We start from the raw sequence: 23,740 nt of genomic DNA, 5'->3' as shown, positions 1-23,740 counted from the left end.
CCATTTTAAACGCGAACCCGGAAACCCCTGGTTCAGGGGCTTGATGAGAAGCTCCTATTCGGCTAGCATATTTTCGAGATTATACGCCGCTACATCGCCGCCATCTCGCCGCCCAATATTCCAGACGTGTTATACTTAGGCGCAACGATCCGGGTCCCTCGCCGGCTCTGCTATCTAGTATAATTGTTTGCTCGTTAACGGACACTGTTCCCTCCAAATAATATCCTCTTTGTGGGACGAGATCTCTCGTATCTACAAACTGGCTGCCCTCAAACCTACCCACGCGCTGGAGGTTGGGCATTTCCGCCGCAAAACTTGTGCTATCAGGTTGGCCGTCGCGTATACCCAGTGGACGCAGCGTGCCTGGTGGCCTTAGAAGTCACTATATACAGGGTATAGTCCTTGTTCGTTTTGCAGCGAAACTTCAGATGGCTCTACTGACATATATACCCATATGTGTGTGTGTGTGTGTATGTGTGTATCTTGAGGAGATTGCGAACCGCGATGCCTAGCCGACATATTCGTAGTTCTCCCTCTTGTCTGGCTGTCACTCTAGCTCTGCTGTTGGGTGCTGATTGATAAAGTGGGAAGCTCAATTGTGTATATATCCCGCAACGACGCCGTATTTCGTGGTGGTAACGCAGTACTCCGATGCGCAATCACTCTGGGTGCTTATATAGTATTCCTTGGGAAGCAGGCGGTACGAAGGGCCGCACACACGAAATCAGTGCTTTTGGGCCCTTGTACCTGGCATTTCTTACCAACCAATTTTCTAGCTATCGTCGCTCGCAGCTCGGACGAGATCGCTAAGGGGAAAGGAGGTGGGATGAATCATCTCATATACTTGACATATGTGTCCTGCCATACATACCCACAGCTTCGATAGCTCTTTTGATCTTATATTTATGGAGTACATTCCTGGCTTTTGTAAACTTGGATGTTGTTGTCTGAGAACCAACAAATTAAAAAGGCTTGTAGATTGCACGCAGATTTCCATGAAGTTTCCCCTTAGTAACTGGTGTATACTGTGCACTTTCGCTGGTTACTCGCATCAAGGCTCGTTGAAGTGTTTGGAATGATGTTTGGCTTTTCTATCGTACTACCTCCAATTAACATTTTTCCTAAGTGACTAGAGATCATATTGTTAAGCCAGCCAACCCCGACCCCTTCCCCCTTTTCTTCCTTTCTTTCCTTTTTTTTTTTTTTTTTTTTTTTTTTTTTTTGTTGCAGAACAAGGTGGTGATAGTCCCTAAAATCAGGCACCTGGACATTTTTTTTTTCTGAGTCGAAGAGAACTGAATTGTGTAGAACCAAGTGTCCATGAAGTGGGTTTATGATAGTTACCTGATAATCGCTTCCAATTTCTCTTCAGCAATAAATAATCACATTCACCGCCTAAATTGAGCTCATCATTTTATGAAATTCAACATGAGCTCCCCCCCCCCCCAACAAAAAAGGAAAACTCGTCATATAAAACCATAACTTCATGCAACAATCTCCTCCGATTCCTCGATGATCTCTTCCACAATTTCTTCCACAATAGTATCGTCTTCGGCACCGGGAGTAGGTTTGGCAGCCGGTTCTTCTTCGTACTTGGGCAGTCCCAGAACTTCACGCTCCTCTTCGACCATCTCCTTCTCCTTCTTGAGCCAGGCGGTCCATTCGTTAAGCAGTCTCTTACGCATCTCGACAATAGCGGTGTTCGCGATGTCGACGGCGTACTTGTCTTCTTCGTCGAATTCGCGGGAGTACTCACGGAGGTTTCGTCGGACCTTCTTTTGTTCCTCCTTGGAGAGAAGTGTTGGAGGTCGTGGGCGCCAGACTAGTTGCTTGAATTTCTCAACAGCATGTTCTGCGAGTGTGGTTCCGGAGAAGGTGTGGATATGGTACCCGTTTTCGAGCTATAGGTTGATTAGCAAGAAATAACAAGTAGGGAAACACAAGGAACATGGGGGCTAACCGAGTGAGTCCAGGCACTGGCGCTAGAGACAACATAACGACCTGTTGGGTCCCAATCAATATCAGTGACGCCAAAGTGCTCGTTAGTCTTCATTAGCTGCAGGTTTGCACTCAAATCCTTCTCATTTTCCGGCTTCTCGCCTTCAAAGTCGAGATCCCAGAAATCAATATCGAAGTGCTGTTGAGAGTGGACAGTAGCAACAACGACGAATCTACCCTTAGGTGACCAGTAAATGCCGTTACTAGTCTTCTTTTCGATGGTACGAACGAGTTTGAAGTTACCAGCAGCACCACTCTTTGTCTTCTCGGGAGCGAAAAACGAGACTGCAGTTTTCGGGGGAACAGCGGTGCCAGTAGGTACCTCTCCAGTGGTGATGAGAACGAAGCGGTTGCCCTTAGGCTCCCAAGCGAAGTTAATGACGGTATCCTTCAGCGAGTCGACGACTTCGACGGGGACACCTTTCTCGCGAACACGGAAGATCTCGAGGTTGGTGGCCAACGACTTCTTGGACTTGGAATGTCTGTCGACCTTGACGCAGACGTATGCTCCCTGGGATTGCCAATGTAACTTGACATCGGAAACATTGAAAAGATTTCGTGTTCGGACAACTTCCTTGGAGGGGATGCTCATCAAGCCGACCTTGGCAGGATTGCTACCGATCTCAGGGGTCCAGAAGGAGAGTAGCTGTTCAGACTGCTTGACTCCTTCACGTTGAACGGTCGCTGGGGACCATTCGAAGTCCATGACACCTTCAATCTTGACCGATGTTCTATCTAGAAGATTCATGCGGGGTAGTTCGTAGATGGAGATGGATTGGCCTGGGAGCATGCGAGCGACAAACTTCTCATCGGCCGACCATTTGAAGGCCGGCCACTGCACCTTCTTCTTGGCCTGGGCAGCGTCACCGTCAGGCCCAACGGGAGCAGCGAGCTCGTGGGAAACGAATGATCGAAGTGGCTTTCCGGTCGTGATGTCCCAGATTATAATGTTTTTCCCTTCCTCCTCGTAGGAGAGCGCACCGGGAGGTCCGTCAAGCTGGATCGGACGGCTGGACCAGGTAGTCAAGTATTTTTCACCGGGCGAGAATTCCATCAGAGAAACGAAAGGATGAGGGAACTGCTTCTGTTTGCCGAACTGGGGGCCGCCCCACAGCTGTACGCCCTGGGGATGCACGGAGGCGAGGTAGGTACCGAGGGGAGACCATTGCACGAAGAGCTGAGTCCAGTGGTCGCGGTCGACGACGTTCTCGGGCGGGTTGTTCTTCATGTTCCAGAAAACGCCGACCTTGTCGCCTCTGTACATGGCGAATTGGTCACGGGCGTTGGGGTCTCCGAGCCAGGATCGCAGATGCTCCTTCTCCTGGAACGGCTCGATCTTTGGCGGGGTATATTCCTCGTCGACACGGCCCTCTCGTCCATAGCGATCGATGTCGGTCAGCTTGTTGACTGCCAACGTATGCTTCTTATCCAGGGGAGTGCCGTGTAGGTGTTTCGTAGCGGCGATTGCCTGTTCGGGGGTGTCGTATTCAACGAAGGCAAAGCTACAGCCGTCAGCATTGAACAACCACGATCCGGGGGGGAATAAGGGGCTTGTCTCGTCTAGCCTCACCCTTCAGACATGCCCTTCTCGTTGAGGGGCATGAAGATGGCATCTTCTCTCGTTCTGCCGACGGTGTTTAATTTTTTCAACAAGAACTTGATGAGTTTTGGTTTGCTTTCTTCGGGGACGATTGGAAGTCCGTCGATCACAACAAAGGCGTCGAGGCCCTCTTCCAGTCGGACCTCATACTGCGCTTTCAGATCTGAAGTCCCAAAAAAAAGGCGAGATTAGCGGAGTCGCGAAAAAGGGAGGGGAGGTCTGTTTGCAAATTCGACGTCGGGCCAAAGGGTTCAACGTACCTGAAAAGTCGATCTCAACCTCCTCCTCGTGGAGGTCTTGCTCCGAGAGAGTATCAAAACTTGGCGCCATGATGGCTGGAGGATCTCACAGGGACACGGAACGACAAGGGGAAAGGTGAGGGTCGCGCTGGATATAACTGCAGGCTATTCGCTCGGCAAGCACGGCGTCCAGCTACTCTTGACCGCTGCGTTGTTGTCGTCGCCAACGTCGTCGTCCTGCTTTCTGCTTGCTTGCTTGCTTGCTGGCTTCGTTCTGCCGCCGAAAACGAAAAATCGCCGTCCCAGTCGGGTTAGGCTGGATCCGGCCAGTTTAGGGTTTAGGGCTTAGGGTCCGAACCAAAAAAACAAAGATTACGTAATTAATATGACGCTTTGTGACTAAACCAGATTTGGCAATATACGCCACTAGCCACTCCATGTGGCTGCGGGTGCGGCTGATGATGACTCAGCAGGGAGAGCTGCGGGCCGCTGATTGGTCCCCGCCGTGCATCTCGCGATCACCGTCGCTCTGCTTGCCGTTCTGGGTTGCTTGGTTACCGGCTTGCTGCTGCTGCTGTCCACGCTCCTCTCTCTCTCTCTTCTCTCTCTCTCTCTTTTCTCTCTCTCTCTCTCTCTCTCTCTCTCTCACTCTCACTCTCACTCTCACACACACACTCTCTCTCTCTCTGTGTCTGCGTGATCTGGCTGCTGGGGTGCGACGAGCAAAGCAATTGACCACTTCTGCTGCTGCCGGTCTGCACCTCGTCTCTCTGCTCGAATGGCTCTCTTTGTCGCCCTCTTGCTCTAGGCCCGCTTTGTTTCCCTGTCTCACTCGCCCGGCCTTCCTCTCTCTCTCTCTCTCTCTCTCTCTCTTTTTCCCCTACCTTGCAACCAGTCAGCCGCGTCCGACCAAGCTCTCTCACAAAATCCAAAACCCCCCCCCCACAAATTAGTCCTCTCTCATATCGTCAGAACCCTCCGTCCCTCCACCCTTTTCGCTCCCAACTGCGCTGCGAAAATAAGGTCCCGCCGGCAGACGACACCCGTTGCGCTTGAAGTTCTTGGACTGACAGAACACCCCCAACTGCGCCGATCCAGAGTTACCCTTACCGCTCTCCTGTAGCCACTACCTACATATATTTCGCTCCTCGTGCCGCCCAAGAGTCTCCGAACCTATAAGATGGCCTGTAAGTTCCGAGCGGCGCGTGGATTTTGTACCAGGGCTAACTCAATTGCTGGCTTTGCAAGTGCCGTCCGATGTCAAAGAGTCCTACGTCAGGATCATCGATGAGATCTTGGCCGGTAGCGACCTGAACACAGTCTCCGAGAAGCGAATTCGCAGAGGCCTACAGGATGCCACCGGGAACGATCTTACGCCGTACAAGGTGACCTCCCCATCAAAATGTCGTTTCTCCTGGGGTTGGGAGTGTTGACGAGAAGGGATCTTGCCTAGGCCGAAATCAAAGAATTGATCATGCAGCGATTTGATATCTTTGCAGATCTGGCAGAATCGGGTGCAGATATGACTGCGGCTGTCGCTACGGGACCAGCCGTCCCTGTCACTTCCGTGTCGGCGGGACCGTCCAGCAGGAAACGGAGCCCGGACGCGGAAAGTCCCTCGGAAGGGACCGAAAGATATCCGCCGCAAAAGAAAAGGAAGTCTGACCTCATTGACGCCGACGCCGCGTTTGCCGCAAAATTGCAAGCGGAAGAGAACTCGCGAGCACGACCAACCCGAGCCGCGAAGAAAGCCGCGCCGTCCAAGAAGAAAAAGCCCGCAGCCAAATCCAAAACGTCGAAAAAGGTCAAGGCGTCAGACGACTCTGAGCTTGAGGGCTCGGCGTCCGAAAAGAAAAAGGAAGTCAATAGAAGTGGAGGGTTTCATGTGAGTACCACCTAATTCATGTGCCCCCCCTTTTCTTTTCTTTTCTTTTCCTTTCCCTTCCTTTTCGAAATTTTGCTTATCATGTCTAGAAACCGCTTAATCTATCTCCTGCGCTTTCTGCCCTTTTTGACGGTGAGATCTCTGTAAGTAAATTTACAAAACATACTTGCCGTCCATGGGTGAATTGAACCCCGTTTTAACCCTCCGGAAACAGCTCTCTCGACCACAGTCGGTAAAGAGAATATGGAAGTATATCCACGACCATGGTCTCCAGGATCCTTCCGATCGTCGTCAAATCAGGTGTGATGAGCGCATGCGTGCTGTTTTCAAGCAAGATCGCGTGCATATGTTTACTATGACGAAAATCCTCAACCAGAACCTTTACAATCCTGATGAATAATGACATAGAGCAAACCTGTCACCCTAATCGATATTTAAAATCGCACGAAGTTTGTCGATCCTCTGTGACTGGGCCGGCGGCGGTAAGGAACTTCGCCCTAATATGTCTTACGTTATTTTTTGGAGCCTCTTTCGGAGTATCCTTGATACGCTTGCAACCCTTTTTTTTTCCTCTTTTTTTTTGGCCTTTTATACTTCATCCATCCCCAACATTGATGCTTTAGAGGCTGAGCGTCCCTTTTATTGCTGATCATATCATAGCTTACTTCTTTTTGATTTTGATTCCCCATTGCGTGTACCATTTTGGACAGATCTAGTTCCATTGATTCTTGGGTTAGCATTCTCGGTGACGTGCGGTTCGGGTAGAGGAGGCTGCCCATCGGATGGATAGGTTGGATCGGATATGTACTCATTGCGCCTTAGTCTGCCCACCCTGCATACTTCTTCTATTTTGCATAGCGCTTTATCGACAGTTTTATTTTCCTTTTTCTTTAGCTTGAGGAGTTGGTAGATTGGATCCCCCTTTTACTTCTTTTGTCGACCCCCTGTCATCGTTCTAGTCTCTTCGTCTCTACGTGCAAGGAATAATATAACGGCTGTGCTGAGAATATTCCTTCCGGCGCCCAGGACTTTTGCTGGGAGCATGTCTAGCGATTCGTTGGACGGTTGTCGTCGGCCTTGCTTCCAGCTAGGGGCCTTTTTCACTTTCGTCTCAAAACACCTTTGCATTTCGGACGTATTTCGCGAACAATTGTTCGAAACGGATTTGTCCGTTTCATCGACTCCTGTACATACATACATACTCCGGGTACTGTTCTATAAACCTTCAATCTCTCGGTTAGCTCTCATGGTGGACACCTATAAGAACCTCATTGCACGAAACTTGTAGAGAGCTCGTTTGGCTAATGGCCCCAGACGCATTGGCTTTTCTTGTAAAAGGAGCCCATACTGGGCACGCTATGACTATATCACATGCATCATACACCCCGTACTACATTCAACCTAGATGCTAATCCCCAGGAGCAAGCAGACAGACAGATTTGTAAGAATAACATTCACAGATGCCACTTGAACCAAGTTACAGCCTGGTTGAACGCCTGGTCCCGCGCAAACACGGCCTGCCTCTGGCTCAGGTCCGCGCGCGCAGCAAATCCATGCTCAACCCCGCTGAATAGGTTGATCTGGTAAGGAAGACCGGTCTTCTTAAGGATCTCCTCGGATTTGTGCCGGAGCTCAGTGGGGAATACGCGATCAGTTTCTGGGAATGGTGCGAGGGGTCAGTATAGAATCGACATATGTATGGAAAATTGCCCTGCGCGGCACAAATGCGCCAGGTTGGTGGATGGATGGACACTTGCCTGCTGCAGCGATGGATAGGGGACCCGTTATCCCAGCGAGCTCCTCATCAGTGACAAAAGAAGGATGCGCGATAAAGCCAACGTCGATTTTGCCTTGCTTCATGAAGCGGCAGACATACTGGGTACACGGCGTTAATTTTTTTTTTTTTATAAAGGAGACTGGCGTAGAGAGGAAGAGGTTCTGTGCTTATCGATCTAACCTTTGCACCAAAGCAGTATCCAACAGCCGCAATCTTCTTGTACCCCTTCTCTTCGCGCAGGTATTTGACGGCCGCTTCGACGATGGGATCGATGTCCTTCGGCTGGAAGTTACGTACCCACCCCATGAGCTTTGACATGTCGCTATTAAGCGTCCATGGCTCCCCGCGGAAGAAATCGGGCATCATGACCAGATAGCCCTGCGAGGCGAGGGAGTCGGCCAGGAGCTGGCTGTTGGAGTAGATGCCCATGATATCGGAGAGGTAGAGGATGGCATGGTCGGGATTCTGGTTCCCTGCGGGATAGGAGAAGTAGGTTCGGGCTTTGACGAACAGAGCTTAGTACTTTGCATTCTATATCCTTCTTTTGATTTTTCTTCTTGGTTTTATGCAACTGGGTATCGGACAAGGAAGAACGCACTGCCGTTGATCTCTTTGATCTCTCCCGCGGGGTTGCCTTCGTGCTTGAAACCCCGCCCGCAGCACTCTTGAGGAGGATTGGAAGCCATTGGCGCTCAAACAGAGGGGAATAGATTGTTAGAGAGAAGTGGATAGTTTTCCTTTTTGCTAAGAAGGAGAATCTGAAAATGTGTTCTTTGGTCGCGGTTTTGCGGAGTGAGAGCGGGGGTGGTTTTGGAGCCGAGAGAGTCCGAGACGAGCCAAGGGCGGAGCTGATAACTAAACTAGTTGATTAAATTCGGCGAGCGAGCTGACCACAGGCTGCCAACACGCGCCACAACTCTGCCGGTTGCGGATGGGACATTCGAGAGAGACCACGAACGAATACGACGGTCAAGCCCGTCTGTCCTTCGGAGCACCCGGCAGAGAGTGTGTGCAGCGAACAAGGGGGTGTGATGGCCTGCGGGATCGTGTCGAACCCGACGCTGTCCCCACGGGGCAATTCCACGGTTCCATCCCGAGTACAGTCCATCATCAAGGAAGGCCAAACATCAGAGGCGTTCAGTCTTGTCATCCCTCCGCGAAAACTCAGCTGTTTCACGGCCTGTAGGGTAATTGCGGCAAGCCGGAGAGAAAATCGTCGATCAACCAATGGCTGAATAAGTTAGCTGAAAGTTCATCCGACTTTTGTCAGCTTGCCCGGACACTTTTTGTACTCGGCGACGGCAACGCGTCAACAATCATACAGCGGAGGGAGATGATGATTAATCCACTTGGGAATATGCAAATCGGGATGAGGCAAGGGGAAACCGTCTTCAATACCAGATGGCTATAAAAGGCCCCTTTTTGCATTCCTCGACTCTTGAAGATTTATCATATTCCAGTTCAGTCCTTAAGAAGGGAGTACAAACCGCTTATTGTTCAAGCAGTACGGAGTACTCTATCTGATTCCACTTTCCTATCTGCAACAGAAGACCAATGTCTGCAATCAAATTCCTCATCACCGGTGCAACGTCCGGCCTGGGCGGTTCCGTGCTTTCTACCCTCTACAAGCACATTTCTCCCAGCGACAGGTCCTGCATCGCAGCCGCGTCCTCCCGTCAAGAAGCGTCCGGGAAGCTGCAGAGTGATTATCCCGGCATCCAGTTCCGAACACTGGATTTTGACGACAAGACGCAGATGGTGCAAGCCCTGAACGGGGTGGAAAGGTTCTTCTTCGTGTCTAGCCCCGAGCCGGATAGCCCAAAGAGAGAGAAGCAGCATGCAAACGCGGTGGAGGCTGCGAAAGAAGCCCGGGTGAACTATGTACGCTAGACGATCCGCCGAAGAAATGAAGGAGGTGATTTTCCTGGTGAATGCTGACCCATAGGAATAGGTGTATTATGCCAGTTTGGCCTTTGGCGGGTACGAATCGAACAGCAAGGTTGGGCTGCAACAGGCCCATTTGGTGACGGAACGATTGCTCCAAGAGTAAGATTCTACCAACTCGAGACACTCTTGGGGTAACTAATTAGCCCCATTTATTTATTTGCGTACTGACAGGACCAACTCTGCTGTGCCAGATCCGGACTGCGCTATACGTCAGTCCGTATGGGCGTCTACACGGATGCGTTCCCCTTCTTTATCTCGTGGTACCCGGGCACCACGACGATCTACCAGGCAGCCGACGGGCCAGTGGCATTGACGTCGAGAGAGGAACTTGGCGAGGCCACGGCAAATTTGATGATGCGCGACCCTGCAACCTTGTCTTTCAAGAACAACATCGCTCTCCTCACGGCATCACGCACGTACACGTTCACCGACGTGGTGCAGGCCGTGGCCCAGGCCTGCGACCAAGAGATCAACATCGAAAAGGTATCCAGAGAAGAGTTTCCGCGCATCCTCGCCGCAGAAGACGCGAAGGACGGCAGAGGTGGAAAGCCCAAGGAGTTCTTCGATTCCTGGCTGGTTTTCATGGATGCGATCGCGGCGGGGGAAGCGAAGACGGTGGATCCGCTGATGGGCGAATTGCTTGGGCGAGAACCAAAGGATGCCATGCAGCATGTACAGCAGCTTATCAAGGATGGGTTGGACCAGGGAGGGTACACGTGGCATCAGAATTACGCGAAGCGTTGAGTGATCCGAGATATATATATTTTCTACTCCGTAGCTGAGACCCTTCTTTGTGTTATTGCCGTCTTCTCGGGCGTGAATAGCGTTCTATCGAAGAATCTTCGGCTTTCGTGGTCTAGCTGCTCAGGCTAGTTAGTGAGTCCTCTGTGATCCCATCGAAGACTCCTCCATCATGCCCTATAAAATCTACGCATCTTGTCTTTTGAGATTCGCTTCATGAAAAATACAAGGATGTTCAGCATCCAACAACCAGCAAGCCAACGTTTTATTCCAATTTACCTCGTATATGTAACTACTCCTGAGTCGAGACATTTTCCCTTCCTTTTCTTTCCTTTTTTCTTTTTCCTTTCTTTCTTTTTTCCTTTTTTTTTTTTTAAACATAAGAAATAACATGCAGCACCATGTCTCAGCCGTGTAGGTTCAGGCCGTTGCGAAACTCAAAACCTCGTCCTGCTGGATGACGGTTTCAATGACAGGAACGCTCATTTGTGCGCGATCCAATCCACTCACCCACCACTGGTTGATTGAGTTTGTCTCCGATGGACGGTTGTTGGGCGACGGATGCCTCCGGAGGAATGGATGATGTGCTCCATACGGATGTTCCATGGATCCAAAAAAAAAAAAAAGAAAAAAGGAAAAAGAAAACAAGAAAGAAGAGGAAACCTCAAGTTGGTTTATGCCAGCGGGATAACTCCTGGGTTCGATAATTTGTCCACGTAATTATCTTGCTAGATAACGAACAAACGAGGGATGTCTCAAAAAGGCGACTCATTGTAAGAATCACAGTTTTTGGGGCGCGCCTAATATTGATCTCGCCTCGGGACTCGACTCGTCGAGGAAGACATCGCACGGAGGACCTACGGACGCGACCAAGGCAACAAAGCCTGCATGGCGTTTCTCTTATCCAACTTAAATCCCTGATCTTACCCGATACATCCATACGTTGATACATGTGCGAAGAGGCTGCAGATGAGCACAGGAACAGAGATCAGCTATGGTCCAGAAACAAAAGGACAATATGATTAAGAGAACCTGAGGGGCAGTCGAAGTATGCGATAGCAGGGTTGTCAGCAATTTGATTTCCTATGTGAATATGACATCTTGGGGAATACAGAAAAGGAAGCAAAAGATAACATTATCAATGCGTCCTCGATGACGGGACCTGAAACCCCTGGAAAAGCGGCTGTAGCTAATAATAGAGTGGGTGTATCAATATAAACGAGCATTCCAGAAGAAAAGAGCAAGCATATTAAAAAGAAGTATTACAAAAAAGGAGGAGGAGGAGGAGAGAAAGAAGGAGAAGAAGGAGAAGAAGAAGAAGAAGAAGAAGAAGAAGAAGAAGAAAAAGAAGAAAAAGAAGAAGACCGCAGGCGCGTAAATTGACAGATCACCCATTCGACAGACGGTTGAAACAAAGAAAACCGAAACCTTTTCAGCCCACCGGTCCCCAACGCCATTCCATGCAAGATTTATTGCTTCATCGCCATTCTCTACTCATCCCACTCTTCTCCTTCGCCGTCGCGATCCTTTGCAAGAGCCGCTATCGCGGCGGCGCCTCTACCCTTGACGCCGTCCTTGCGGATGGGGATTTTGATTCCCTGGATGGCGAAGCACTTGCTGAGTGGAGTGCTCTCGATGACGCCGGGGAACTTCTTCGCGGAGAAGACATGGAATACATCTGAGAAGACGCTTGCTAGCACGGGGGCGGAGCCATGGTTTAAAATGGGGCCCGAAGACTCGCTGGAAGGATCGGCGGGATCCGTGCCCACATTCACGAAGTTCATCTTCAGTCTTATCGGATGCAGAGTTAGCAGAGGTTAATAATAATAAAAATAAAAATAACAAGAAAAAAAAAGAACATGTTTTGAGTAGCATGCATATATATATATATATATATAAAGGAGACAAGATGTGGGTTTTGCAAACCATACCTGAAAGCTCCTTCAGTGCGGACGCTTAGGTCCTGCAGGATGAACCAGATTCCAAGCTTGTTCTCGGGGTCTGTCAACTTGAAGGCGCTCGCACTGAGGCTGCCGATGAGGTTACGCGTGAACATGCCGGTTGGCTGGGTAGGGGCGAGCTGGGGCGGCAGGACGGACTGAGGCGTCATGCCCTGAGAGCTCTGGTAGTAGCCCGGGGCGACGGGATAGTACATCTGGCCCGGGTTGGGCGCGTAGGGCATGCTGGGTTCGCCGTACGCGGGTTGGCCGGCGTAGTACTGGGGGTATGCGGCGGGCTGGCCATACATGGAGGAAGGGTGGCCGTAAGGGGGGTATTGAGGGATCTGGGCGGGAGGCGGGAAGGAGGAAGGGCTGGCGGTGGAGATGGAGGGAGAGGTCGCGGAGTGCCTGACGAGGTTGACCTCGCGGTTTCCGTCTGCATTCCAGAGGTCTACGGAGAGGACAAAGAAGGACGTGTCGATTTCACTGGTCCCCAGCAGGGATGTTTTGTTAGAGCCCGGTTCAGGAACGGGATATTATATATATATATCTCCATAAGGGTGGGGTGGCATACGTGACATCGATCTCCTTGTGGGTGTTTGCATCCAGGACTCTCAGACGGACGCACGGCGGAGGGGTGATGGGGCGGCGATCCTAGACGTAGCGACGAGGCGAGTCAGCGATGAATAGACGGGACGGGAAAAAGGGCGAGGGCGACGAACCTTGTCGCCGAAGCCGCACATGCGAGCGCGAATGGGCTGCTGGACGACCTCGAGACTATAGATGCGGCCATTCCAGACGGTGGACACGGGAGGCGGAGGGCGAGCGGCGGCGGGAGGGAGCTGGGCGCGGGCGGCAGGTGGAGGAGGCGGAGGCGGAGCGCCAGCGCCGGGGTATGGAGCGGGAGGAGCGTAGGGGCGGACCTGGTCGAAGGTACCGTGAGGCCTGTCCTGCTCGAGCGGGTACATGGTCGAGGGCGGGGTGGAGTTTAAGAAAGTGGGTGACAAGGGGAGGTGGAGAGGGGAAGAGGGGGAAGAGAGAGAGAGAAAGAGGAGAGTGTGGGAGTGAGAGTTGCAAGAAAGAGGTCAGAGAGATAGGGACGAGCAAGCAGGGGGCTGGCACGACGGGCAGTGAAGTCAAGAGATATGGGCGACGGAGATTCTCAAGGCTTAAGTTAGTGTTCAGCAGCGACAGAAAAGTGACACGTCGAGCTGGTCGAGTCGTCAGTCGAGTCTTGCTGGAGTTAGTTTTACTGACATAACGCCGATGGCAAAGGCAGAGCAGTTTAGTCGGGTTGGCTGGTTCGTTCGTGAGTTTGCCCAAGTGGGGGGAGAAAGTAACTTTAAACCACCCAGTTCGGTGAATGGGGTGACTAACTAGCGGTTGTACTCTGTATGGGGGTGAGGTTTTTTTGGCGTTGTTATACTCTGTACAATGTGTTACTAGGGCAGTTATGCCAAGCCTCCAATGGCTTTTGTAAAGTTTAAATCAGGTAATCTTCCATGAGAATCATCAACCAGAGTATAAAAGAGATAGAGAGAGAGAGCCTCTTTAAACTATATCATGCGGGGTCATTGAGGAAGTCCAAAGTCAGCGAGGAATATATATAAAGCCGCTGAAACCCAAAACCCAAGAAAACGACCCGTAAACAGGCACACTAATTTGCCCTTGCTCTAATTACCTAACCATTAAGTTCCGTGCTGCCATTGGCCGCTAGTGGTGAATTGGCCAGCGCGCTAGCTGTGTTAGTAATCCACCTCTTCTAGTTACAGTTGCGACGATTGGGGGCAAAAATGTTAGCGGGTGAACTCGTAATGGGTATATCAATCATTAGAATTCCTTGGCAAGATGTTGATCTTCCCTCGCCATAATAATCTATGATTACTAACTGTTAAATTAGATAACTAAGCATTTACCATACATTAGTTATGGTGTCAGATGTGTCTCTTCGAACATTCAAAAATAATGACCACTACTCTGTATACTGAGCACCTATCAACTTGATAGCTCAAGAAAGTCATTATTGAAGCTTGGAATTCAATTGAATCTGCCTTTATAAAGAAAGTCCTGGATTCAATGAATGAGTGAGCAATGCTGGCAGGTCATATGCAATGAAGGCGGACCAACCTCTTAACTACTAGATTTTACTATGTAATTACTTGCTGCTTTGATAGTTGGAGTTCTCTTGGCAATACCTCAGCTCAATTAGATATCGTGTACGGAGGTGTGGAACAAAAGTTCCCGGAAACTCTATTTTGTTACAACATATTGCAGTTACCTGCTGCCCCACCAAATTTTGGTGGAGCAGCAGGTATCTTCTATTATTCAACATACAGCCTGGCTCCCATCTTTTTCCAAATCTCTCCAAATTCAAAACATCAAATCTGCCCACCATGCCTTCCAGAGAAATCTCTCTTCATGATAAGCTTGTTACAAAAATTCAAGCTCTTGCTTTGATCTCTTATGAAATTTCTATCTTAGATGTTTCTCATATTCTCCAGATTCCTTCTTCTACCCTCTATAACATTCAAAAGCAAGCAAAAGACCATGGCTTTAATCCCAAGAATGACTCTTGAATTTCTCTCAGTTATGTAGAAGATGCTTCTAGATCAGGCCAGCCAAAGAAAATAAGCATCAAAGAAGCTGGAATTATTGCCTTTGTAACTAAGAGCCACTCAGAAAGAGAGAAATCTACTGAGATTCTGATATTTAAAGCTGATATATCTCATTTAAGTGTTTTGTGAATTCTTAAGAAATATAGCTTTGTTATTGCCAAACTAACTTGGAAATCAGATCTAACTGAATCTGCAAGAAAAAAAAACTCAGATTCTGTCTTACCCATAAGAACTGAACTCTAGAGAACTGGAAAAATGTTATCTGAACTGATGAAACTTCTGTAATTCTTGAGTATAGAAGAGAAGCAGTTCATGTATAAATGTTATGAATGTAGACCTAGACCAACCAAGCATCAGACAACATTGGATGTTCAGGGGTATTCACATGACCCCAATGCTAAATGTATAAGGATCACATAATTCACATGAATTGTGGGAACTCCAGTATTCAGTCTCCAAGTGAGAGAATCTCTATGTTTTACACATGACTCTCTCTCATTAGTTATGGGCATCATACCTACTTAGCTCTTTTGTACCCCTAATTCTTGGAAAATCTATATGACCTATAACTGGTTCATCTAACATTCTGAACACTCCAACATATGATTGCCTAAGTTGATATAATGCCACCAAGACCCATGAGATGAACCACAACAACACCCCATGTTGCAGACCCAACAGAGATAGACACCAATGTGGAGGAGATGAACATTGATAAAGATGCTGGTAGCAGTGGAGCCATCATCAGTAAGACACCAGCAGATGATACAGGCAATGAAGATATTGGAGCGGGGTACGATGGGATGCCTTGTCAAAGTAGGTGAGTTGGTTGATATGGTGAGAGCACAAGAAAGGTGAAAAATCACCACATAGTAAGGGTATGGTTGAGTAGTAAGTGTAGAGATAGATATGTTCTAACAGATGCCTAAGCTTGCAAGGAGTAATAGTACTAAAGAGCCCTGTACTAACACAGGCAGCTCTAATGAGAAACAGTAGCACATTTCATGAACAAGAAATCTTCATATTCTCTAACTAATAGCCGAACTGGTAGTAAGGAATGAGTGTGTAGAAAAGAGCAATGGTGTGTGAAGGTAATAAGCAAGATGCAGGGGCTACAGGTGGTTTATATAGCTCAAGAATAGTAGCTTTGGGGTGGTTTGCACCTCAGACTGGAACAACCTTTGTCCTAATAAGATACTGGAATCCCCACTACATTTTCTTCTGGCCTTCAATGTTGGTGTCCCCTGACAACAAACAACATATAAAATAAAACAAAACCAATTTAGTAAAATAAGAGAATAATAAATAGTAATGAGCAGTCTGGTAAGAAAAAACATAGAAAATAAGAATAAGGAGAGTGATAGCAGCAATTCCTAGAATCAGAGATAGGTGCTGTCATTGATCTTGACTAAGCCAATATTGCAATGATTCCTATGGATGTAAGCCAAATGGTTGAGAAGCTCCTCCCTATTAAGTGTGTGAGTCTGTAAACCAAGTTTTGAAGCCATTAGTTTAGCATGGTCATAGTATAGATAGATGTCAGCTTTCTTATTGCTAAAGGCCTTTCCTAACTGCTTCAGAATGTGAATAAGCTCCAACTCTGAATGTGTTTTTGTACTCTTTATCTTTTGGAGAAGCTGCTGTTTGAAATCATGGCAATGGTAAGTATCAGAGTGTACTGCCATGACAGATTCTTCTTGTTCATGTTGGGGTATTTTCTTGTCACTTTCAGGAGGAATAATGGACTCATCTTCATCATCTAGGTCTTGGAGGGTTTGGTGTGCTGACATGGCTGTGATTCTTTCACTGCAGTGCTTCAGAGCTTCTGATTGGCTGGATGGATTGGCCAGCATGCTGGTGAATCCAAATGGTGGCTGTGATTGGCCAGTTTCCAATCCACGCGATCTAATTGACATTGTACTATGTATAGAGGCTCCTGATACATTGTGGCTATGCGGCATTGACATCCCACCTATTGGAACATCTCTTGATGATCTTGGTGACTGTGGTTCTTCTAGTAGATCTTGGGGGCTGCTTGCAGTGGGAGGGCTCCTAGTGATATCCTGAATTGAATGTTGGGAGCTAGATGACTGTGGAAGAGCCAATGGCTGTAGAAGACCATAGTTTCCAATAGTCAGTCCTTGTTGGTGTAGAGCATCTCTTGAAGAAAGTTTGCAAGTGTGATTGACTTCTTTGTCAGCTGTAGTATAATTGCCTGGCAATATAGCTAAGCTCCAGCAATGTCCAGCTCCTGTAGCATCTAGTCTTCAGAGCACTGCACTGTTAATATTGTTGGCAAACTTATCCCAATCCTTGTAGACATTTAGGATATGACAAAGCTTTTGTGCAGCCCACAGGCTCTCCACTTTTAGCCATATGTGTTACGAACGTAGACCTAGACCAACCAAGCATCGGACGACGTCGGATGTTCAGGGGTATTCACGTGACCCCAACGCTGAACGTATAAGGATCACACGATTCGCATGGATCGTGGGAACCCCAGCGTTCAGTCTCCGAGTGAGGGGACCCCTACGTTTTACGCACGACTCCCTCCCACCAGTTGCGGGCATCGTACCTACTTAGCTCTTTCGTATCCCTAATCCTGGGAAAACCTACGTGACATACGACCGGTTCCCCTAACATTCTGAACGCTCCGACATACGATTGCCTAAGTCGGTACGATGCCACCAAGACCCACGAGACGAACCACAACAACACCCCACGTTGCGGACCCGACAGAGGTAGACACCAACGTGGAGGAGATGAACATTGATGAAGGTGCTGGTAGCAGTGGAGCCACCACCAGCGAGACACCAGCAGACGATACGGGCAACGGAGGTACACCCCTCAATACATTGGACGAAACCCGAAGGGAGGAGACCTTTGAAGAAAAGAAGGCACGTCTGCAAAAGAATCTAGCAGACATACGTGAACAAAACGAGATCCGCAGGCTGCAGAAGCAGATAGAATACGAACAGAGAATAGCGAACGACGATTTCCCTTTAGAGTTCCCCTTACGCACAAGACCGATAGAGGAGTCAGACGATTTCGACGATGTGAAGCCACCAAAAGCACCTTACTACCATGGCAAATCACTTGGCGAGTGCAAATTGTGGTTAGCTTCAATGAGACAGCAGTTTCGCCTGAGGAAATCATTACGAAAGGCACCAGATGTGGTCAGGATTGATTGGGCGTCCAGCCATTTTCGTGACAAACCCCAGATGCATTGGCAGATGTTGGGAATAGAGGGAGAACAACTACCCACGTCATGGAACGAATTCGAGATGTGGTGTAAGAACGACGTTGAACCCGAGATAACTCGTAGTCGAGGCACGATGCAGCATTATCATGACGCCGTCCAACGAGAGAACCAACCCATACCCTCGTTTTTCACGTACATTGCCGAACTCGAACAGGACCTGGACAGTTTACCAGATGAATCCTTTCGTGTACCCTTCCTACGGACGAAGCTCAGACCAATCATCCGGGCTGAACTGGATAAACTGCAACACCAACCAAAAACGGTTGCGGAATTACGAGAACAAGCGACGCTCATTGAGTCCATCCTAGGAAAGAAGAAGCAAAGTCAGTGGGACAAGGACCAAAATGAGAAGAAACGGAAAATCTCAACCTCTCAAGGGAAAGGTGCGTCCCAACAAGACAACGAAGGAGGTTATCCACGAACGAAGAAGACGCCGGTGAAACCACTTCCAAAAATGTCGGAAGAGGAACACAAACGACGAATGGATGAAGGGCTCTGCCTAAGATGTGGCCAACCAGGCCATAGGGCAAAGTTCTGTACAAACGGCTCCAACAAGTCCCAGCGGACAGACGAAAAGGACGAGGATCGGGCAAAGGCTAGGGCCGCAAAGCCCATGCAAGACCCAGGTCAAACATTAGAAAGACGGGGTGTTAACCCAATAGAGAAGGCAAGCAGGCGCAGTATGTGCCTGTCGGCCACACTGACTACACTGTCAGGTGGTCTTACGGAGCAAGCTGCACTGTTGGACTCAGGTACCACAGTGGACAGTATCTCCTACGAACTGGCGTCCCAATTGGACTGGGATCAACCAGAGACGCCCATGGGAGTCATTGAGATGTTGAACGGAGCTGAGGCTGATTGGTACGGCACCTACAAGGCCCAACTCACTATGACGGACTCCATGGGGACCACAAAGGTGGTAAAACGTACGTTCGCGGTGATCGACATGGTCGACGTGAACATAGTCCTGGGCATGCCGTGGTTAGAAGATTTCAACCCGGACATAGACTGGAAGGACAAGACGTGGCGTTACCGACCCTCAGAGGAAACGGTGGAACTCCTGAATGCAGGTAGATTCCTCCGAGCGGTGCGCATCAAGAACGAACCCTCTTATGTCATTTTCGCGTCAGACGACAACCAAGTCCTGACAGAAGTGCCTGAGTGGTTGAGGGACTACGAAGACGTTTTCTCAGAAGAAAAAGCGGCAGAGTTGCCGGAATTGACGAAGGTCAGTCACCCGATTGTCCTTAAAAACGGCCGCGAGCCCCCGTACATGCCAATCTATGGACTATCGCCCAAGCAGACGGAGGTCCTACGAGAGTACATCAAGGACAAGTTATGCAAGGGTTGGATACGTCCGTCACGAAGTCCGGCAGGGGCTCCAGTGTTGTTTGCACCCAAAGCTGATGGAGGACTCAGGCTCTGTGTCGATTATCGTGGTCTTAACGCAATCACGGTGAAGGACCGTTACCCCTTGCCGTTGATAGACGAGATGTTAAGCCGGTTGGCGGGAGCACGCTACTTTTCCAAGGTAGACCTACGTGATGCCTACCACCGGATTAGGATCAAAGAAGGAGACGAATGGAAGACCACGTTTCGTACAAAGTTTGGGAGTTTTGAGTACCTTGTCATGCCTTTCGGGTTGTCAAACGCACCAGCGACCTTCCAGTCCTATATCAATAGGGCGCTGGCAGGCCTGGTTGACGTATGCTGTGTAGTTTACCTAGATGACATCCTTATTTTCTCAGCCTCAGAGGGAGAGCACGAGAAACACGTTAGACTAGTTATGGAGCGTCTAAGGGAATACCAGTTGTTTGCAAAGCTTGCTAAGTGCGCTTTCAAAAGGCGAACGATCTCATACCTCGGATATATCATTGATAACGAAGGTATTAAGATGGACCCAAAGCGGGTACAGACGATCACGGAGTGGCCCTTGCCACGAAGTTTCCATGATATCCAGGTATTCCTGGGTTTTGCGAACTTCTATCGGAGGTTCATACGAAAGTACTCGGTTATCGTGGCGCCGTTGACAGACCTCTTGAAGGGCAGTGAAAAGGGAAGGAAGAAAGGACCTTTCCTCCTGACGCCCGCTGCCAGGGAAGCGTTTCGCGAGTTGCAGGCGGCCTTCTCCAGAGAGCCTGTCATCCGGCACTATGATCCAGAACGTAGAATACGTCTGGAGACGGACGCTTCGGAACATGCTGCAGGTACGATATTGCTACAGCTGTTCGAAGATGGGTGGCATCCAATTGCCTACTGGTCATTCAAGTTTGACCAGACCCAACGAGCCTATGGCACGCCGGATAAGGAGATGTTGGCCATCGTCCGAGCGTTTGTTCATTGGCGGCAGTACTTAGAAGGAACGAAGTACCCTGTAGAGGTCATCACGGACCATGCAAATCTTCGTTCATTTATGAAGTCCACGAACAAGGTGGCACAACGACGACACGTAAGGTGGATAGAGGTCCTCGGGGCGTATGACTTTGAGATCCTCTACCGCCCTGGGAAGCATAACCCAGCCGACGCATTATCACGAAGACCAGATTATGTCAAACTAGAAGAAGACATTGGTCTGCCGACGTATACGCTCAAACAACGTTACGCGGATGGTGTTCCAGAGTGGGACCCATTTGAAGGAACTTCCTTTGATGAAGGAGGTATCCAAGTACGTGCTGCTCGCGCTGTCCAAAGCAGTGGGGTAGAGGTGGCGCAGGGGAGACCTGGTGGCACCAAGATGGTTGAGTCAGTCCAGGGAGCACCAGCCAAAGATGCTGGGGAGGCTCAACGAAGGAATTGCAGGAGATCCTGGATTCCCCGTGTGCGCGCGAACACGGTGACGAAAAACGAAAAGGCCTATGACGAACCAACTGTGAGCGTGTTGGACCTGCTGCTAGAAGCACAGGGAGACGATCCCTCTGTACAAGCGAGATTCGCCGAGGCAGGATCTCAGCAGTCAGAGTGGAAAATAGACGAACGAGGTCTTTTGACGAAGAGCGGCAGGATCTACATCCCTAACGATCCGGCTCTAAGGCAGGAACTACTACGAGTCCACCACGACGACCCATTTGCAGGTCACTTTGGCGTGGCGAAGACGTTTGCCTTGCTCCGGCGAAAATACAATTGGCAATCGATGAGACAAGATGTCCAGACGTACATACGCGAATGCCAAACCTGCCAACGAGGGAAGACTCCAACGCACAAACCATATGGGTTGCTCGCATCACTGCCGACACCCAGTGGTCCCTGGTGTTCAATATCCATGGACTTTATAACGGACCTCCCTCCGAGTGGAGAGGAGAGGAACCCATACGATGCAGTCCTGGTTGTTGTGGATCGATTTACGAAGCTTGCACGTTTTCTTGCGTGTAGAAAGAAGATTGACGCGCCAGAGATGGCAAACCTTCTGTTCAGAAGGGTGTTTAAAGATTTCGGATTTCCAAACGATATTGTTTCGGACCGGGGATCTGTTTTCACAAGTGAATACTGGTCAGAGCTATGTTTTCACATGAAAGTTAGACGAAAACTTAGCACGGCATTCCACCCACAAACAGACGGCCAAACAGAGGCACTGAACAAGATTTTGGAGGGATACCTTCGTGCCTATTGTAGCCATAGGCAAGACGACTGGGAGGAGTGGCTTGTGTATGCAGAATTTGCATACAACAGGTCAGAACACTCCGCGACGCACATGTCCCCGTTCAAAGCAATGTACGGCTTCGAACCTAGGGGACCAGACGAGATCCAGGAGTCGGTCGACGACGACGACGACGCACAGACGGCGCCCGACGGGAGACTGAGGATGATCTCTGCGTTAAGGGATAGTCTGGTAGAACGTTTGACGAAAACAAAAGAGGACCAAGCACGGTTCTATAACCGAAGACGTCAAGATAAAGTGTATGCACCTGGTGATGAAGTGATGTTGTCATCAAGGAACCTACGAACAATACGTCCTTGCAAGAAGTTAGACGACAAGTACTATGGACCTTTCTCAGTGATAGAGGCCATAGGAAATAACGCATATCGACTGAAGCTCCCTCCGAGCTATCAGATCCACGATGTTTTCCATGTCTCATTGTTGGAACCGTACCGCACGAGAACGGGTGAGGCGCCAACGCGTCCTCCCGCGGTACTGGTAGACGACCATCATGAGTGGGAAGTAGACGAAATCTTGGACGACAAAGCACGCTACCGCAAGAGACGTTACCTAGTGAAGTGGAAAGGATTCCCTATTGAGGAATCGACGTGGGAACCTGAGGAAAATCTCGAAAATGCACAAGAAACCCTTAAGGATTACCTAAAGAAAAGACGAAATTACAAGAAGACGAACGAACCTACGTACAGGAAGAAAGGTAAACGTGACACGAAACAAACATAAAGACCACAACGCGCCTACGAAACCAAGAATTTAACGGCGAGAAGGCGTACCGCGAGGGCGCCCGAGACGCGGCCGCGACGGTGGCGAACCGGCCATAGACGAGCGAGGCTCGGGAGTCGCAGGTACGTTTGGTACGACGACGGACGGGACCACAACAGAAGGCGCAGTCACAGAGGAAGGCATCACAGACGAAGAAGTATGAAGAGAACGAAGCGTTTCTACAACGCTCCGAAAACCAGAAGAAACAACGTCGGTTAGACAATCAATAGAAGACGTGAGGTTGGCCTAAGCAGAAGTTAGTCTGAGAACAAGTAAGATGGTACAGAAGACCTACGAGACCGGTTTCCGTGCTGCCTCGAAGAGCTTTGGTTCCACTCGTCAAACAAGTCGTAAGATGGTCAAGCGAGACTCGGACGTTTGCAACTTCATTTTCTACCCGAGAGAGAACAGTACGAACTGGGCTTGACGAACGAGGGAACTCAGACGGGCCGTCTTTGGTAGATTCCGTCTCGGACACGAGGTCCACGGTCTTGGCTACATGGCGTGAGGCAGGACGACGACGTTTCATGGAAGGTCCTTCGACAGTAGAAGTGGCCTGGCGGCGGCGACGTTTAGCGGCTCCTGAGTCGAGCCCACGAAATTCACGCACGAGTATACTCATGCACTTGACATTGTACGGACGACGCGGATCGGCTGCGTCAAAACTATGGTATTCTTCTCGAAGTCGCAAGAGCCGACGAACTAGTTCGACGGCGGATTCTGGAACCTACAGCCATGTCAGAACAACAAGAAGAACGGACGAAGACGCACTTACATCACGACAGGTACGGGTTTGACGTTCTAAACAATGAGAACAAGATTCCTTCTCGGCGTCCCATAGACAAGGCTCGCTTTCATCCAGGCGGTCCGTGAACATCGAGTAAACGCAGACGGAGCACGGAAGAGTGTCTTCTTCGTCGTGCGCAACAGGGTCTTTCGACGACAACATCGTGATGAGTTATAAAACGAACGAGGAACGACGCCTGAGCCCAAACAAAGCAGAAGAAAAGAAGGAAGAAGAGGGCCAGGAACTCTCTATTTATACCCGTCATAACGCACCAAGGTTGCTAGTCCCACGACTTGTTGATAAACAACGTGACAACGGACAACAGACGACATAGCAACCAGACAAGCAAACAAACAAAGAAACGAGTACGTGACGAAACGCTGGACTTTCGTAATAAAACGATTGCTATCCTACGACGAAGGATGTCTACTGCAACCGGCGGCGATACGCATGCGGGATGTCTATATAGACAAGCAGTGAGTAATGCAGAAGCTTACACATCCAAGAACCTACGATGCTCCACCAATGATAGGGG

At 49.4% G+C, this 23,740-nt stretch overlaps 5 protein-coding genes across 5 annotated transcripts; 2 read left to right on the top strand and 3 right to left on the bottom strand.

Moving 5' to 3' along the window:
* Window positions 1-1,068: 1,068 nt before the first annotated feature.
* PRT1 (Translation initiation factor 3 subunit b) lies at window positions 1,069-4,096 on the bottom strand. The gene is made up of 4 exons (XM_003071921.2): window positions 3,859-4,096; window positions 3,569-3,761; window positions 1,961-3,500; window positions 1,069-1,901 (listed from the first exon to the last, which is right to left on the bottom strand). Exons 1-4 carry the CDS (start codon window positions 3,926-3,928, stop codon window positions 1,485-1,487), a joined length of 2,220 nt encoding a protein of 739 aa, XP_003071967.2. The 5' UTR covers window positions 3,929-4,096; the 3' UTR covers window positions 1,069-1,484.
* A 921-nt stretch (window positions 4,097-5,017) lies between these two features.
* D8B26_007062 (uncharacterized protein) lies at window positions 5,018-6,122 on the top strand (the record flags this gene model as incomplete). The annotated part of the gene is made up of 5 exons (XM_003071920.2): window positions 5,018-5,024; window positions 5,086-5,222; window positions 5,291-5,722; window positions 5,812-5,865; window positions 5,937-6,122. 5 exons carry the CDS (start codon window positions 5,018-5,020, stop codon window positions 6,120-6,122), a joined length of 816 nt encoding a protein of 271 aa, XP_003071966.2.
* An 873-nt stretch (window positions 6,123-6,995) lies between these two features.
* D8B26_007061 (uncharacterized protein) lies at window positions 6,996-8,675 on the bottom strand. The gene is made up of 4 exons (XM_003071919.2): window positions 8,098-8,675; window positions 7,680-7,999; window positions 7,480-7,597; window positions 6,996-7,379 (listed from the first exon to the last, which is right to left on the bottom strand). Exons 1-4 carry the CDS (start codon window positions 8,183-8,185, stop codon window positions 7,177-7,179), a joined length of 729 nt encoding a protein of 242 aa, XP_003071965.1. The 5' UTR covers window positions 8,186-8,675; the 3' UTR covers window positions 6,996-7,176.
* A 147-nt stretch (window positions 8,676-8,822) lies between these two features.
* On the top strand, window positions 8,823-10,380 carry D8B26_007060 (uncharacterized protein). Its single transcript, XM_003071918.2, has 3 exons — window positions 8,823-9,380; window positions 9,451-9,545; window positions 9,638-10,380. The coding sequence occupies exons 1-3, from the start codon at window positions 9,054-9,056 to the stop codon at window positions 10,188-10,190; spliced, it is 975 nt and encodes a 324-aa protein (XP_003071964.1). The 5' UTR covers window positions 8,823-9,053; the 3' UTR covers window positions 10,191-10,380.
* Window positions 10,381-11,224: 844 nt separating this feature from the next.
* Window positions 11,225-13,317, bottom strand: RYP3 (Velvet complex subunit ryp3). The gene is made up of 4 exons (XM_003071917.2): window positions 12,850-13,317; window positions 12,702-12,781; window positions 12,119-12,613; window positions 11,225-11,978 (listed from the first exon to the last, which is right to left on the bottom strand). Exons 1-4 carry the CDS (start codon window positions 13,093-13,095, stop codon window positions 11,678-11,680), a joined length of 1,122 nt encoding a protein of 373 aa, XP_003071963.2. The 5' UTR covers window positions 13,096-13,317; the 3' UTR covers window positions 11,225-11,677.
* Between the last annotated feature and the right edge of the window lie 10,423 nt (window positions 13,318-23,740).

The sequence above is a fragment of the Coccidioides posadasii genome, chromosome 4 (assembly GCF_018416015.2).
Source record: "Coccidioides posadasii str. Silveira chromosome 4, complete sequence".
NCBI lineage: Eukaryota > Fungi > Ascomycota > Eurotiomycetes > Onygenales > Onygenaceae > Coccidioides > Coccidioides posadasii.
The sequence above is the reverse complement of the archived record's forward strand: the minus strand, read 5'-3'. Positions and strand labels throughout refer to the sequence as shown.